Source organism: Pipistrellus kuhlii, unplaced genomic scaffold, assembly GCF_014108245.1.
Source record: "Pipistrellus kuhlii isolate mPipKuh1 unplaced genomic scaffold, mPipKuh1.p scaffold_m20_p_9, whole genome shotgun sequence".
NCBI lineage: Eukaryota > Metazoa > Chordata > Mammalia > Chiroptera > Vespertilionidae > Pipistrellus > Pipistrellus kuhlii.
In genome coordinates, this window is record NW_023425595.1 from 44,323,965 (window position 1) to 44,340,720 (window position 16,756).

At 38.9% G+C, this 16,756-nt stretch overlaps 1 protein-coding gene across 2 annotated transcripts in view; it reads right to left on the reverse strand.

The window, feature by feature from the left end:
• CTSC (cathepsin C) overlaps positions 1-16,756 on the reverse strand; it is a 46,391-nt gene that overhangs the window by 4,571 nt on the left and 25,064 nt on the right. For both annotated transcript variants that reach the window (XM_036428244.2, XM_036428245.2), the window contains 2 exons: positions 10,747-10,902; positions 4,068-4,183 (listed from right to left, as the gene is read on the reverse strand). In XM_036428244.2, the coding sequence (XP_036284137.1) occupies positions 4,068-4,183; positions 10,747-10,902 (272 nt within the window). The remainder of the gene's footprint in view (positions 1-4,067; positions 4,184-10,746; positions 10,903-16,756) is intronic.

The following is a 16,756-nucleotide window of genomic DNA, read 5'->3' on the forward strand; positions in this document are numbered from 1 at the left end:
TCTAGGGTCAGCCTCCAATATCCTAAACTCTATTTGAATTACTTATATTGTTTTCTACAAACTATACTTTGAATTTCCTTGAGTGTTCACAGGAAATTTGTTCTCTTCATCTTGGTGCCTGACGCAACGAGGGAACACAATGCATTTTTGTAGAAGAGTCAAGTTATGAACAAGATACATATTTACACCCAGGGCAGGGGAAATGACTTCCATGGAAATAGTGAACCCTGACTTGTTTCTAAGCTGTAAGGGAGAGAAAGCACTTCTGATGTTTCTATCTCTCTCTCCATAAAATCATTAAAAACATATTTTTTTAAAAAGACAAACATTTGGGAGAGGGCCTTGGAATTCATCGAGTAGTACAATACACTCACTTGATGATGCGTTCGCTGAGACTAGGAAAGAAGCAATAATGACCTGCCCAAAGTCACAAAGCCAACAGATGGCAGGGGCTAATGCCTAGAGTCTGCTAACGCAGGCCTGGTGTCCTTTTCAGTTCACAGGTCTTTATCTGCTTTAATGAATCCTCAAATTCCCTTTCCCTGTCATCTGGTTACTAAATAGACCAAAACTAACTTATACATTTTGTTTAAACCATCCAAATATCACTATCCTTAGGACCCTCCCCAACTTTCAAGTATGGTACTTAAGATGTCCAATGAGAAAATAAAGATATGGTATTTATCTTTATTTACAGGTCTTGATAAACTGTAAGTCTCTAGGACAATTTGTAGAATGTCAAAGAACTACATGAGTGACAATAAATAGCCAAAGCCAGTTGTTCCTACAATGAAACATCAGGGTCTTGTAAAAAATAACATCCCACAAGAGTCCGGAAACAGCCCCATTTTGGTCACTCAGCATTCTTGGCCCATGGCACCCAAGGAAATAACCTCTCTTGGTTATTTCTGATCATCCATCATGGGGGCAGGGGGGGAGATAAGTCATATGTACATTCAAGAGATCAGAATATGCTCTGTTAACAGAAAAAACATGGGGATGAAAAAAAGGAATAATTTCCCTCAAGCCCCTGTAGTTCCCAGAAGAATGTGTCAGCTGCCAAGGTAATTAATGACTTTCAAATGTCAAAGCCAGAGCCGAGATTCTAAAAGAACCATTATCCCTTCAGAAGACTAAGGGAGATCTGGCCCAGACAGAACTCTCCAACAATCACATTTTCACAGTCTCAAGTAAACAATGTGACTTTTGCAAGATTTAACAATGTTCAGCTGCAACTTAGAATAGCAGGAAAGACAGAACTATAATAGGAGTAAGGAGTCAAGATTCCTACCCCTTCCCTCTCCCACTTGCTTCATCACTCAGCTATGTGGCTTTGAGCAAGTCACATGATCTCTCTGGCATTTCTATCTTTCATGTAAAATGAATAGGGTGAAGCACACAGTTTATGGTTCCTGCCTTCTGGCATGAATAGTATTTAAAACAAGTTTGAAATAAACTACATTTTTTAAAAATATATTTTTATTGATTTTTACAGAGAGAAAGGGAGAGAGACAGAGAGTTAGAAACATCGATGAGAGAGAAACATCGATCAGCTGCCTACTGCACCCCACCCCCCCAACTGGGGATGTACTCGCAACCAAGGCACATGCCCTTGATGAGAATTGAACCTGGGACCCTTCAGTCTGCAGGCTGACGCTCTATCCACTGAGCAAAACTGGCCTGGGCATGAACTATAATACATTTTAAACATTAGCAAAGCACTCTGTACTTCCTAAGTAACATGACCCGAGAGACAGCCTCTTCTCTCATGAAGATGGAATAAATAAAGGAAGCATAGGTGGAAGAAAAACTAAGGAAGTTCATGTCTTCCAATTTCCGAGTTCTCTTCCCTCTCACACTTCAAAGTCAACCCAGCCATTCAGCCTGGGGCTTAAACCTGTTTCCAAGTATAAAGCTAAAACCTCATTTGTCCTCCCAATGTCTCTTTTTTTCATTAATCTTAATATGCTCTCTGCATAAAGTTGTGAATTCCCTTAACTGTGGCTAATTTTGAATTCTGGGTTATACAGAACACTGGTGTTCTTAAAATTAGTAGAAATTTCCAACTTGCCCAATTAGCAGGAAGGGAAAATATTTTTTTTTTTTCCCAACCGAAAGTACAGAAAACCAAAAGAAAGTCCAAAAGAGGAACCTCTACTAAGTACATTATTTTCTCAAGTACCGAACAAGATACTATAAACGAGGAATCAATTGCAAAGCAATTAATCTATTGAATCCCTCTGATTTTAAATTACTGGTGCCTCTGTACAACTCACAGTTATAACTCTCACGAAATATGAGATATGGAAGACAATATAACCTTTTTCAAGCTATAAGAAAACCAATATGAAAGAATTTGGCTTTAGAAAGTCTAATTTTCTTCCACTGAAAAATTGTCCCATCACTAGTTGATCATAATGTTTGAAGAGTGAGTGGAACTAAACTTCCTACCCCCCGACCTTCTCCTATGCTTCCATTGAGTTTTAAAACACTTTCTCAAATAATTTTTCACAGTGTATTTTAATGTTTCACTTGCAGGTCTAGTTAAACTGTAAGTCTCTAGGACAAGGACCATGTCATATTAGTTTTTATATCCTCAGCCACTAGAAAAAAATAATCTGAATACAACATCCTATATAATAAAGAGCTAATATGCTAATTAGACTGGACTAGGAACAACCAGAGGGTGGGGCTGCGAGGGTCGAGCCCCTTGCACAAATTTTGTGCATTGGGCCTCTAGTATTCTATAAACATGCAACACAACAGAAGCAAGCCTGTGCCAGACCCTCATAATCAATATGACATACAGTAGTTACTTAACCATTTCAAGTAAGTATAGGAAATCTGTTTGATGATAGAGAAAATTTTAATCCTCTCTTTTAACATCAGTCCTTTCATTTCTCATTTATCTTCAAATTTCTCTTATTTCCATTCCCTCTTTTCCAAATAAGCCCTCTCTATCAAAAGAGAAGTAGGGAATGATTTCTACACTTTCTCTAGAGCTGAAGAGTCCTAGAATAACTGGTACAAAGGGAAGACCTCTGGTGTCAGTTGGACAGAAACCTTGCTGACTGGTTGCTATAAGACCTGCTCAGAGCTCTGGGCATTTAGAACATTTGCAAAAATTCAGAGAGGATGGAATTGAAGGGTCAGTGGTGAATGCTGATTAAGTGGATCAGGCTGATTATCACTGAATTTTTAGGAAAGAGGAAGAAAAATTTATCTTTGGATGCAAATACTACACATTTTGTGGTAACAAATCAGTCATATGTACTCTAATTATCTTGAAATTGAGTTTAGAAATAATAAACCTGAGTATTATATAAATGATTCTCCAAGTCATTGTTGGCTAAAATTTAGGATAACAAGATAATTTGCTATCTAGTGCTATTAGAGGAAGAATTATTAAATGTATTCATTCTGTATCCAATTTCTGGAAATAACTTGCAAAATGGAATTACAGTCATACTTTTGGTATACCCAGGCTCTGCTCCAGGGCCACCATTTTGGATGCCGGGTTAATATTTACCATAATAGGTAATATCCTGACATAAAATAAATGGAAAGGTTACAGATCAAAAAACCTACCAGAAAAAAATCATGGATCCATTTTCTGGCCTTTTGTAGTATTTAAAGACAAACTGATGGGGACAGGGCAGGGAGGGGGAAAACAGGTAGCAAAGTAGGATTCCAGAAATCACTTGTAAACAGAATACCAGTTCTATTTGAATGCAATTCTTTATTTCTATATGAGTCTCTCCTACTAGGAGAGCAAATGACTTTGGTTTACATATCATTCTGATTAATCCCATTAGCTACGTGGAATCAACATTGAGAAGGATAATTAAGAAACTCTAAGTTCAGTTGGAGAGATTATCTAGTGACAAAATCTGTTGTGGATACAAAAGAAGTGAATATTCATTGGCCTATCAGTTCCATTTCTTTACTAAAGTGAATCATGTCCATTTAACATCTGTATCTCCAGAATCTACTGTAGAACTTGGCACATGGTAAATGTTCAATAAATGGTTCATAATAAATTAATGAAAAATTAGATTTTTTTTTACCTTGGTTTCGAACAGGGGTAACAAAATTGGTACCATCAACATTTCTCCAATCCCAAGATGTTGGCAAACTTGAAAGTTTTTCATGTATTTCAGCAGTTAGTGGTGCAGGTTTGGGCCTAGGATGGAAATATAGATTTGACATCAATATACAGTCTTGCAAGGGTATTTCTTGGATCACATGATCTCACACATCTAGAGGAAATAATGAACAACATAAACCGATGAACAAAAACCGACCCAGAGAAAGAGAAGCAGCGATCAGACTCTCAAACCTCAGAGGGAAAGTAGGGAAGGGTGGGGGTAAGGGGAAGAGATCAACCAAAGGACTTGTGTGGATGCATATGGGCCTAGCCAGTGGCCATGGACAACAGGGGGCTGGGGGCATATGTAGGGAGGGGTTTGGGATGGGAATGGGGGGATGAGGACAATTATGTGATACCATAATATATATATATATATATATATATTTACAGTCTTTCCTTTAAGGTTGATTTCCTAATTTCAAATTCCATAATTTCAACCTCCTGGCTGGCTAAGTTATACATCAGACCCAAGGGACACTGGTCCCATCAATGTTTCAGTGTGTGTATTGCACAATAATGTACATAATATATCTACATAATATCTCAATCTATATCATATCTCTATTACAGACTACATTATGTGAGTTTCATTAACCATTTCTTTTTTGTGATATAGTAATATTCCCTGTGAAATGACACTGGTTTTGTACATCACTGCAATGCTATTTTTAGCACGTGTCAGTAGCTGCATTCTCTTACTTTTAACAGATTTTGACCAAGCAGCCATGGGAAGTTAAAGATGGCCTACACAGGATATATAGAAATTACTTATATCTAACTCAAGAATAGGTAGTAGTAATAGTGAGGAGGTAAAAGAAGTGAAGCAGGCACAAAAACAAAAATGTAACTGTAAAGTAGGCAGACTAGCTCCATAAAGAGAGGACAAAATTGCTTCATTATAGAACTAGAGCTTTTAGGATATGCTTGAAAAATAAGACACAAAAGGAGAGTTGCCTGGGATGATGAAATGATGAATAGACATTTTGCCTGAAAATTATTCTACTAGCTTCTCTGTATTACAGATTTAAAACACACAGACAGCATTCTAGCTGTAGCCACATATGAATTCTTAGTTTGCCCAAGTCTGCTGAATGCTCTGTGTTCCATGTCTCTGTACTGCTGTTCCTTTTATCTAAAATGCTTGCTGCCCACTGATTAGAAAAAAGTCCCCTTAGAGTTTTTCCCTGACTTTTAATTTTAAAGACTGCTCATACAACAGCCTCCACCCACAACCCCTAACAAAAACCCACTTCTCTCTATGCTTCATTATCTCTTATGTTGGGGCACTACCGTTATATTGTGGTAACATTTATTTTTCTATTATTGTGAACTACTTGAATTTCTTACTCAACTTGGAATTATCATATCACAGGGTTCTAACTTTCCAGTGGTTACCAAGTTGGTTTTTACCAGGTTCCAATTTAGTCACTGGTAAAATTATTTCTGGACTTCTTCATGTCCTCTGCAACTAATCCCAAGTCCTTCTCTCACACACTTCTCTAAGAGATGATAAAAGTTAATGCTAGGTCAAAACGGAAGTGAGATGAAAGACAGGGGAAATCATTTCAGACTAGCAATCATAAACTTGAGAACTATAAAAAAGAGATAGCACTGCACAGCCAGTGTTGCTCAGTGGTTGAACATTGATCATGAGGTCCTAGGTCAACACTCAGCTTGGTCAGGGCACATACCCAGGTTGCAGGATCAATTCCAGTATGGAGCATGCAGGAGGCAGTGGATCAGTGATTCTCATCATTGATGTTCTTATCTCTCTCTCCTTCTCCCTTCCTCTCTAAAGTCAATAAATATGCATTTTTTAAAAAAGAATATTCCATACAGAAATGTCAATTTTTTGCTAAAATATTAACCAAGCCAGGGACATTGCTAGAATATGAACATGAGGTGGTCTTAACCATATAAAATAAAGTATTAAGAGATATGAAACACACATAAACTACCATAACAAATACAAGGAAATTATAGTAATGCCATAAAACATTTAACCTAGATAATGTCATGGAATTACCAAGATAGTATATAAAAAGCTATGCATCATGAAAATTTTATATGTTGGCCAAAAAAAAAAAAAAAAAAAAAAAAAAGATATAAACCTTGGATATTTACTCTGAAATTTAAGAATAAAAACTAGGGTACAAACAAATTTTGGAAGGAAATGAACAATTTCTGTGATTTTTTTATGTTGAGAGGCCAAAAGATTCAACTACTCAATAAATGTTAACTAATTGTCCCATAAATACCTAAAAACACACTAAAAATATGAAGTATAAAAAAGGAATTGACCCCTATGTTCATAGCAGCACAATTCACCATAGCTAAGATTTGTAAACAGCCCAAATGCCCATCAGCAGATGAGTGAATTAAAAAACTTTGGTACATCTACACAATGGAATACTATGCTGCTGTAAAAAAGAAAGAGTTCCTTCCATTTGCAACAACATGGATGGAGATGGAGAGCATTATGCTAAGTGAAAGAAGCCAGGCAGAGAAAGATAAATATCACATGATATACTCATTTGTGGAATATAATGAATGGCATAGACTGATGAACAAGAACAGATCCAGAGAATAAGAAACGTCGATCAGAACCTCAAACCTCAGGGAATGAGGGGATCGGTGGAAGAAAGGGGGAGAAATCAACCAAGGAACTTGTGTACATGCAATGAGCCTAATCAATGGACACAGACAACAGGGGGGTAGGGCACGAATTGGGGATGGGTGATAATGGGGGAATAAGGACACATATAAAATAATAATAATAATAATAATAATAATAATAATAATATTGATAATAATAATAATACATTTAAAAAACTTAAAAAGAAATTGTGAGGTGACCAAAAAAGGAATTGAAGCATGGCAGCATAACAATTTCAGGGCAGGTATCTCAGAGCTATACCAACCTCCTACAAATGGCTTCACCATTCACTAGCTGTGTGGCATTAGTCAAAGATCTTATTTTTATAAAATATGTTTTTATTGATTTTCAGAGAGAGGATTGGAGAGGGAGAGACAGAAACATCAATGATGAGAATCATTGATTGGATGCCTCCTGCACTCCCCCTACTGGGGATCAAGTCTGAAACTCAGGTATGTGCCTGGCCTGGGAATCTAACCGCGATCTCCTGGTTCATAGGTCAACCCTCAACCACTGAACCACATTGGCTGGACTTTAAAAAAATTTTTTGATTCAACAATTTTTTTTTTTTTTTGAGGAGGGGAAAGAAGCAACCATCAATGTGAGATAGGTTGCCTCCTACACATACCCCAACCAGAGATCAAACCAAAAACCTGGGTATATACTCTGACTGGGAATCGAACCCACCACCTATTGGTGTACAAAATGATGCTCTAACCAACTGAGTTACAATGGCCAGGGCATTAGTCAAAGATCTTAACATCACAAATCTATGAAATGATTATAAGTATATCTTATTAAAATGAGACTAAACATATCTAACTCAAAGAATTTTTAGGAAAATAGTGCTTAGAACAATGCCTATCTCTGATAAGTCCTTAATAAATTACTAAGCTATTATGATAACTGTCATCATCATTCAAGTCACTGAAAGGATTAAATAGAATACTGTTAGATTTAAGTGACTCTTGGCCCACAAGGGGCATTCAAATGTAACGTCCTCCTTCCCACCACTCTATAAGGCAGAATGTTTGCCCATCAACCTACCAGGGACAAAGCAAAAGCAGTGTGACAACTGAAGCTGAATGGTGTAAAAATGAAGAGAGTGAAAGAGGAATTGGGAAGATGGAGGCGTGGGAATTACAACATTATAGTTACACTTGACATTACCAGCTCTTAATCAATTAGGTCCAAATTCTTTAAGAATCTGGTGAAAGTTCTGGACTCAGGGAGATGCCCCAAAATAATAAACTTTTCTATAATTTCAGCAGTTGCACAAATTCCCTATACCTAAAGTTAAGAATCTTACCCTAACTGGTTTTGCTCAGTGGATAGAGCATTGACCTGCAGACTGAACGGTCCCACATTAAATTCTGGTTAAGGGTATGTACCTTGGTTGCAGGCACATCCTCAGTAGGGGGTGTGCAGGAGGCAGCTGATCAATGTTTAACTCTCTATCCCTCTCCCTTCCTCTCTGTGAAAAATGAATAAAATATATATTTTTTAAAAATCTCCAAGAGTTTTTATTGTATATAAAATGCAATTGAAATGGGGGCAGCTAAACCACAATGTCTACTTCAGTCTTCCCAACTTCACTGAATTCCATCTCCATATCCCAAGCCTCCTATGGAACCTTAGCCTCAAAAGCAGCCCTTCATAAAGATAGCCCTTCCCCAGAACAAAGGTGTTGGTTGGAGAGAGAGAGGAGCCTGGCACAGGAGTTCCTCCTCTATATGGCACATGACACGTGGAAAGCAGTTGTGTCTGAGGCTCATATCTTTAAGGCAAGAGTCCCGCTTCTTCACTTTATGAATCTAAGAAGAGACTCGACATACTCCACTCCCCAATTTCAATTATCAAGAGCACCTCATGGACAAGCAGTTCCTTAGAATACACCTTGAGAAATATCATGTAAGATGCTTTTTGAAAAAGGAACAGAACTATGAGAGATAGGGAAAATTCTCCAAATAGCCTCATAGTTGAAGAATGCCCGAGCATTAGGATTATTAGTCTGCAAATAAAAAGTTAGAATTCATTTTAATTACTTAATAGTTAACCTATGAGTGGCCTGCTCAAACAATAAAATCTGGACCAAGGATTCTATTTATATTAAGGAAATAATCAATATCATCTCAGAAATTGGAAAATGTTACAATTATTATTTTTTTTATATAAAATTTTAATTGATTTTTTACAGAGAGGAAGGGAGAGGGATAGAGTGGTAGAAACATCGATGAGAGAAAGAGAGACATAGATCGGCTGCTTCCTGCATACACCCTAATGGGGATGTGCCCACAACCAATGTACATGCCCTTGACTGGAATCGGACCTGGGACCTTTCAGTCCTAGACCGATGCTCTATCCACTGAGCCAAACCGGTTTCGGCTAAAATGTTACAATTATTAAGGGAAAATACCAACCTACATAAATTACTGACTCCCACTAGCTCCCTATTGGTTTCTAGTTCCCTACCCTTCAGTTCTATCAATTTCTTCTGAAGCAAGGTATGGCATCACAGAAACATCCTTGGCTACTTAACAAATGTTAAGGTGCTATATACTCTGAACGATGCAGCTATGGTTTTGAAAGAATTTTTAAAAACCCTACCAAATTCCTGACTATGTAAATTAAAAGTATCACAACCTAATTTCCCAAAGTAACAATACACTCTGGGGTGTGTAAGCAAAGATAGAAAATGTCACTTTTAGCTGAGAGTAGTAAAAGTATATTGTTAAACAAGACACATTTTTGGTTGGAACTTAAAACAGAAAGATGATTTTGAGATGTTTACAAGTGGCAAATTTGACAGTTATTACAGGCAAGTTGAGGGGTATTTGAAACAAAGGCAATATCATGAATAGAGATTATATGAAAGGGAAGTTTCCAGTTACTGTGTGTCACATATTTGAAAGCAGGTCACAGTACTAAATATAGTTACTGCCAGGTTTAGATGGTTTTGCTTACCAAGTTAAATATATTCGTTAGACAATAGGTAGTAACACAATAATAGCTGAGTAAAGAAAGATGAAATTGGCAATATTTTATAGACTGGCTTAGGATGGGGAGAGAGCAGGAAAGATACCAAAGAAACAGAACCAAAGAGACAGGGCGCAAGAGGCTGATCCACAAGGCAGGAAAGACACAACAAAGCCCTAACTAAGCCAGAGTTTAGAAAATGGAAAGGGAGCCCAGCCAGCATGTCTCAGTGGTTGAGCAATGACCTAAGAACCAGGAGGTCAGAATTTGATTCCTAGTCAGGACACATGCCCAGGTTGCCAGCTTGACCTCCAGTAGGGGGTGTGCAGGATGCAGCTAATCAATGATTCTTTCTCATCATTGGTGTTTCTCTCTCTCTCTCCCCCTTCATCTCTAAAATCAATAAAAAATATATTACAGATATCTCTCATTCCCTAACCCATTTACCCATCTAGTAAAAAATACATTTATAAAAAAAAATGGAATGTGAATCATGAAAATGGAAGATGCTGTGAAAGCAAAAACCATAAACAGGGCTTGGAGAGCATGAGAGTGAGTGTGAATAGGAGAGGAAAATGATCAGGGGGAAAAAAAAAAAAAAAAAGACAATAGGCCCTAGACAGTGTGGTCAGTTGGTTGGAACATCGTCCTGTACATCAAAAGGTAGCAGGTTTGATTCCCAGTCAGGGCACATACCTAGGTTTCAAGTTCAATCCCTGGTCAGGGTGGGGGCTGGAGGCAACCAGTAGATTGTTTCTCTTTCACATTGATATTTCTCTCACTCCTTTCTCCCTGTCCCTTTTTTAGATAATAGGAAAAAAAAACAAAAAAAACAAAACAAAAAAAAACAAAAAACATAAACTGGGATGACCAGTAAAATGGTGGGCCACCCAGGGAGAGATGCTGGTTGGAAGGGATGATGGCATCAATATCTTTATTGGTATCAAGAGAAGTGCTTTATTACCTGGGGATTCTCTGTCTGTGGCCACCGCTTCTTCTAATCATCTCTCTCAGGGAAAGAGTCTCATATTCCGGGTATGTGGTTGCAGTCCAAGACTTCTGAACGGCATTGATCACTTTCACAAAGGAGTGACTATATTGGTAGAGCCTTTTGGAATACCTGCCAACAAAAAGAAGATAGCTTTAGGCACACTCTTTACTGATATAACTAGACTCCATTGAAATAAGCATTCATATACTCTGGGCCTAAATGGAAAATGGTATAATCTTTCAGGAAGGTAATTTTTTTTTAATGTAACATCAGCACTTTATTCAAATCTTCTAAACAGTCTTTATTCTCAAATAAAAATGTTTAGAAAATCCACAGGTTAAGTACACCATGGTAGAGAGAAACATACAATGCCAAATTTCCCAACAGTTGGTGGGAAAAGCAATATCAAATACACAGAACACAAAATTGAGGTCAACTGAAAATTATAAGGTAAAATAAAACCCAACTTCAGAAGACAAAAATCAAAATATTAAGGATCCCTGAACTATCCTCAACCCCAATGAGCATTCGCTGTACTCAAGTCATTTTGTACTGAGTAAGACCCCATTGACCCAGCTAAGGAACACTTGAGAGTCTGGAGTGATGGCATCAGACACTTCACCAATAAGTGGTAAGCAATTTTTGATCAGAAAAATTCCCTTACTTTGGCTCTAAAGACATCAGGCTATAGAACGGTTTGTGTTCATATCCTTTGTTCAAGCAAAGCCATTTTTCTGGCACCAAAGCAAATTTGGTTTGGTTCATATATAAAGAGACAGCCTGTGAGTCCAGAAGGCACTGCCCACTCTTGCCTGAGGAGATGCATCTATGTATCAGTAGCCTGGAACTGGAATGTCTCCGATGAAAGTAAAGGTTCAAGCTAACTAAGATGTATGTACAAAGGATGTTCAATGAAACACCCTAGTGATAGATTATAGACAACCTAAATAAATCTTCTTAGATAAAGGACTGATTATATAAAAAATACACTATATAGTGTAGTGAGCAAAAATGTCTAGAAGGTTATTTAGTGATATGGAAGGGCGCTAACTCTATATTAAATTTAAAAAGCAGGATACAAAGAAGTTTGTAGAAAATTAACCAATTATGTGAAAGTATAATTTATAATATAAGTACCTTTGAAAAATGCCAACCATGGTTATCTGAGTGGTGACACAGGATCACCATGTTTCCCCTACCTAATACAGTTTCTACAATGCACTTTTATAACTTTGTAATCATAAAAAAAGAGAGAGAGAACAGAACAAACTGTATAATGTACACAGAGTATGGCATATATTATAGCTACATGATTTAAAAAAAATATTCCATGTGAACATTTGGTTTATATCCTTGTTACTAAAATTGGGTTTGAACGAGGAAACTTGGTAGAAATGCAGACTTTAAGCAGCCAACCCACACTATTTGAATATGCACTTTACTGAGACCCCTTCTTCCCCAGAGCAGTGACTCACAATAACATTAAAATCTGAGAAGCACTGGTATACCTGGTGCTAAATGCCTGGAGTCAGATGTAAATTAATATAACATAGAAAGAACATGTTTACAAAAAAAAATGGGTGAGTTAATTATTCATTTAATTCAAACATGTACCAGGTGCCAGTGCTAAGAATTATAGAATTTATCATATTATCACAACTGAATACAATTCAGTGGCTGAAGTATGACTCACTTATTCAAGACTTCCATAAACTTTCTTTTATGCAAAGCAAGATAAACCTAACTCAAGTATCATCTTAGGCATACTGTGAGCTTTTCATTTTCTTAATTTAGACTATTAGAATACCTCCCAACAAAAGTATACCATGGTGTACTTAACCTGTGGGTTTTTAAAACATTTTTATTTTAGAATAAAGACTGTTTTAAAGATTTGAATAAAGTGCTGATGTTACATTACTCCCTCCCCCCCCCAAAAAAAGCCTGTCTGAAAGATTATACCATTTTCCATGTAGACTCTTATTTCATAGACCATTTTGATATAGTCAAAGAATTGCCAGCACTGAAATAAGAAAAGCATGCAACTACTTCGATAACATTTTAATGTTTTTACCAAAGTTCTTCCCCACTTGTTGAAAAGTGTGAAACCAGAGATGTATCTTTCTTAAACAGGTTATAAAACTGCCTATATCTTACTTCTCACCACACTATCACCCTGTAAACAAATGACAGTTATTGGTTTTTTTAGATGAGAGTAAATGTTAAATTGTAAATGTATACCTTGAAATATTTTCCACTGATAAGCATCATTGACTTCAAGTATTTGAAAAGCAGTAACCACACCTGTATTGTAACATCTAGCAAAACAGCGTGGCTCAATGATTGAATGTCAACCTGTGAACCAGAAGGTCAGGGTTTGATTCCTGGTCAGGAAACATGCCAAGGTTGTGGTCTTGAACCCCAGTGTGGGGCATGCAGGAGGCAGCCAATCAATGATTCTCATCACTGATGTTTCTTTTTCACTCTCCCTTCCTCTCAATAAAAATATATTAAGAAAATAAAAATATCCTATGTTACATGTATTACAGTAATACAAAGTAGGTCTTAAACACCATTGTTTTTCATGCCTGAGATCCAATGAGATTAGGAGGTGTGGCAGAGAGTGACAGTCACTTGTGCCTCAGGCCTCAGGTGAAGGAAGGGAAATGAAATGGTCTTGAGCACCACAGTGATTGTGAAGAAATGGAGGACAAACCAGGGTGGTTTGAGGCCAGCCAATGCTACTGGAGCCAAAAAGAAGACAAAGAAACAGAAAAAGAACGAAGGAAAAGGCAGAGAGACACAGTTGGCCCACAATCGGCCTGTGAAGATGAAGTCTTTGCCAGCAGAGGATCAGGAAATACAGAAGGCCACTGAACTGTTTTCATTGCCAAAACTATGGAAGAGGCTAGCAAGTAAAGCTGCAGGTCCTCAAACTGGGAGACATGGTCAACAGCCCGGATCCTGAGTGCAGAACCTGACAAAGACAGTCTCCACCAGGGGCCCTCTGCCCTGCCCCAGGGCTTCGCCTGGGACACCGTGGACCTGGGGATGGTGGTATGGAACAAGAATTATACGCCCTCCTGAAAGAGCATTATGTGCAAGGGGAGGGCAACATGTTTTGACTTGATTATTCCCCACAATTTCTTTTATGGGCTCTCTGGCACCTCACTGGCTCCCTCCATGGCACTGTGGGTTGGAGAGGTCTCAAGTCGGAAACTGGTTGGGTTCATCGGCACCATCTGAGCAAACATCCAGGTTTGTGACACAGGGAAGATGGTGGAGATCAATGTCCTGTGTGTCCACAAGAAGCTGTGCTCCAAGAGGGTGGCTCCAGTCCTGATCCGTGAGATAACCGGGCAGGTTCACCTGGAGGGCATTTTCCCAGCTGTTCACACAGCGTGGGTGAAACTGCAGGTGCTGGCATTGGTCCCTAAACCCACAGGAGCTGGTTGACTGCCAGACTCTCCCAAGACAGCTGGGACATGGCCAACGGATACAAAGGATATTCCAATAGTGCACCAGCTCCGCACCAGGTGCCAGGTACCGGGAGCAGCTTCACCTCACGTCAGCCATGAGCCAGGCGGAGGTGGAGCCCTGGTTCTACCTCCCATGAGAACAGCCTTGACCCTTCTGTGGTGAGGAATGCAAACAGTGAGACTTCCTGAGCTTTGGCACGCTTCCCTCCACTGCCGTGAACCATCCAACCCACAAGAGTCTATCAGGCGTCTTCAAACTACGGCCCGCGGGCCACATGCGGCCCGCAGAGGAGTCTGATCCGGCCCGCCAGGTTTTTAGGGCAGTGAGCGCAGCCGAGGTGTTACAGTAGGAATTAGTAGTTCATATAGTCCGGCCCTCCAGCTCTCTGAGGGACCGTGATCTGGCCCCCACTTTAAAAAGTTTGAGGACCCCTGGAAAGGCTGCTCGTTTCTACTATGTTCACACCCAGACCCTCTTCTAGACCTCATGAGCGACGCTCTTGTTCTCGCCAAAATGAAAGGGGGTGGCGTGTTCCATACACTGGATCCCATGGAGGACAAAACCTCCTGGAGAAGCTCACGCTGGCACAGGGGACAGCAACCTGCAGTCTTATCGTTACCCTGGGAAGTGCCCCAGCACAGGGGCAGAGAAGGCTGGGCTGGTGTGACAGGAACCAGTTGCCAGTAAGATGCTAGATAAAGCCACTGAGAATTTGAACCAGGAAAGGGTCTGATTTTCAAAAACGTGAGAATCCCTGACAAAGGGAACAAAAGCCAGCCTGGTTTACCAAACTGGCACTGAACTTGAAAATTGTGTTGAAATGGCGTAGGCTGGGTGATGTCACCTTTGGCCATGTCTCTGATCTCCTTTTTCCACTTAATCATATCCTTATGCTGCCGTAAGCAAGTACGGTATGTGACTGCTGAAAACTAGCTCATAATTGGCATATTATGGAATTAATGGGATATATATATGTATATATATATATATATATATATATATATATATATATATATAATATATAATGAGGTTAAAACGTTATGTACCTCACTATGGGTTAGCAGATTATTAAGAGCTGAAAGAGATCTTGAGAGTAATTTCCTCATTTTACAGGTGATGCAACATAGGTTCTGAGCATTCCAGTTAGCACTTTAGCTTCTATGCTAAATGAGGCAATGTTTTAAACATCAAAAAAGTACAACAGGCACATAGTATATCATAAACAGTAGGGTAAAAAGTACACAGCTTATTTGGAAATGTATTGCTCAATGATCAAGCCAAGGCAAGCAATTTGAAAGCTAAATGGGGGGCATGGGTCAGTGTGGATCTAGGTCAGCACATCCCGTCCTCTGAACACAGGCCCCCAGCCCCCCTCCCCGCCTCTCCGCTGCAGGGGTCATAAAATGACCTGCTTCAGATGTTGTGTTCATGGGCACTTTCAGGGGATTTCACAGATAACTAAAACATAAAAATCTGCTACCAATCCAATTTATATTCCTCTTTTCCTTACAAACTAATAAAGTCTAAAATCTCTTGTTTGTGCAGTTCTTATTACCTAACTTAAGTACACTTAATAAAAGCATTAACGGCACATTACAGGCTGGGCTATGTCCTGTCCAAATACACAGAAGGAAGGCCAAGAGGCACATGAAACATGCTCAAAGTCACTGATTATCCAAGAGATGCAAATCAAAACAACAATGCGTACCATCTCACACCTGTCAGAATGGCCAACATCAACAAAAGACAAGTGTTGGCGAGGTTGCAGAAAAAAAGGAACCCTCGTGCACTGCTGGTGGGAATGAAGACTGGTGCAACCACTGTGGAGAACAGTGTGGAGTTTCCTCAAAAAACTGAAAATGGAACTCCCATTTGATCCAATAATCCCACTCCTAGGATTATATCCCAAGAAACTAGAAACACTGATCAGAAAGGATATATGCACCCCTATGTTCATAGCAGCACAATCTACAATAGCTGGGATTTGGAAACAGCCTAGGTGCCAGTCAGCAGATGATTGGATCAAAAAATGATGGTATATCTACATAATGGAATACTATGCTGCCATAAAAAAGAAGGAATTCTCATCATTTGCAGCAACCTGGATAGAACTAGAGAACATCATGCTGAGTGAAATAAGCCAGTCAATAAAAGAGAAACACAACATGACCTCACTCATTTATGCATAATAAAGAACATTATAAACTGATGAACCAAAAGATATAGAGACACTAAAGCAACAAGCAGACTGTCAAATTACAGCGGGGAGGGTAGGGAGATCTGGGGGAGATAAGAAGGACTTGTGTACATGCATATAAGTACAACCAATAGACACAAAACTCTGGGGAGGGAAGGTATGTATGGGGGGGGGGCAATGGTAAAATATGTACATAGATAATAATTTAATAAAAAAAACAAAAAACAAATATAGATGCTGAAGTCCTAACCTCCAGGACCTCAGCATGTGACTGTATTTGGAGACTGGGCCTTTGAAGAAGTAATTAAA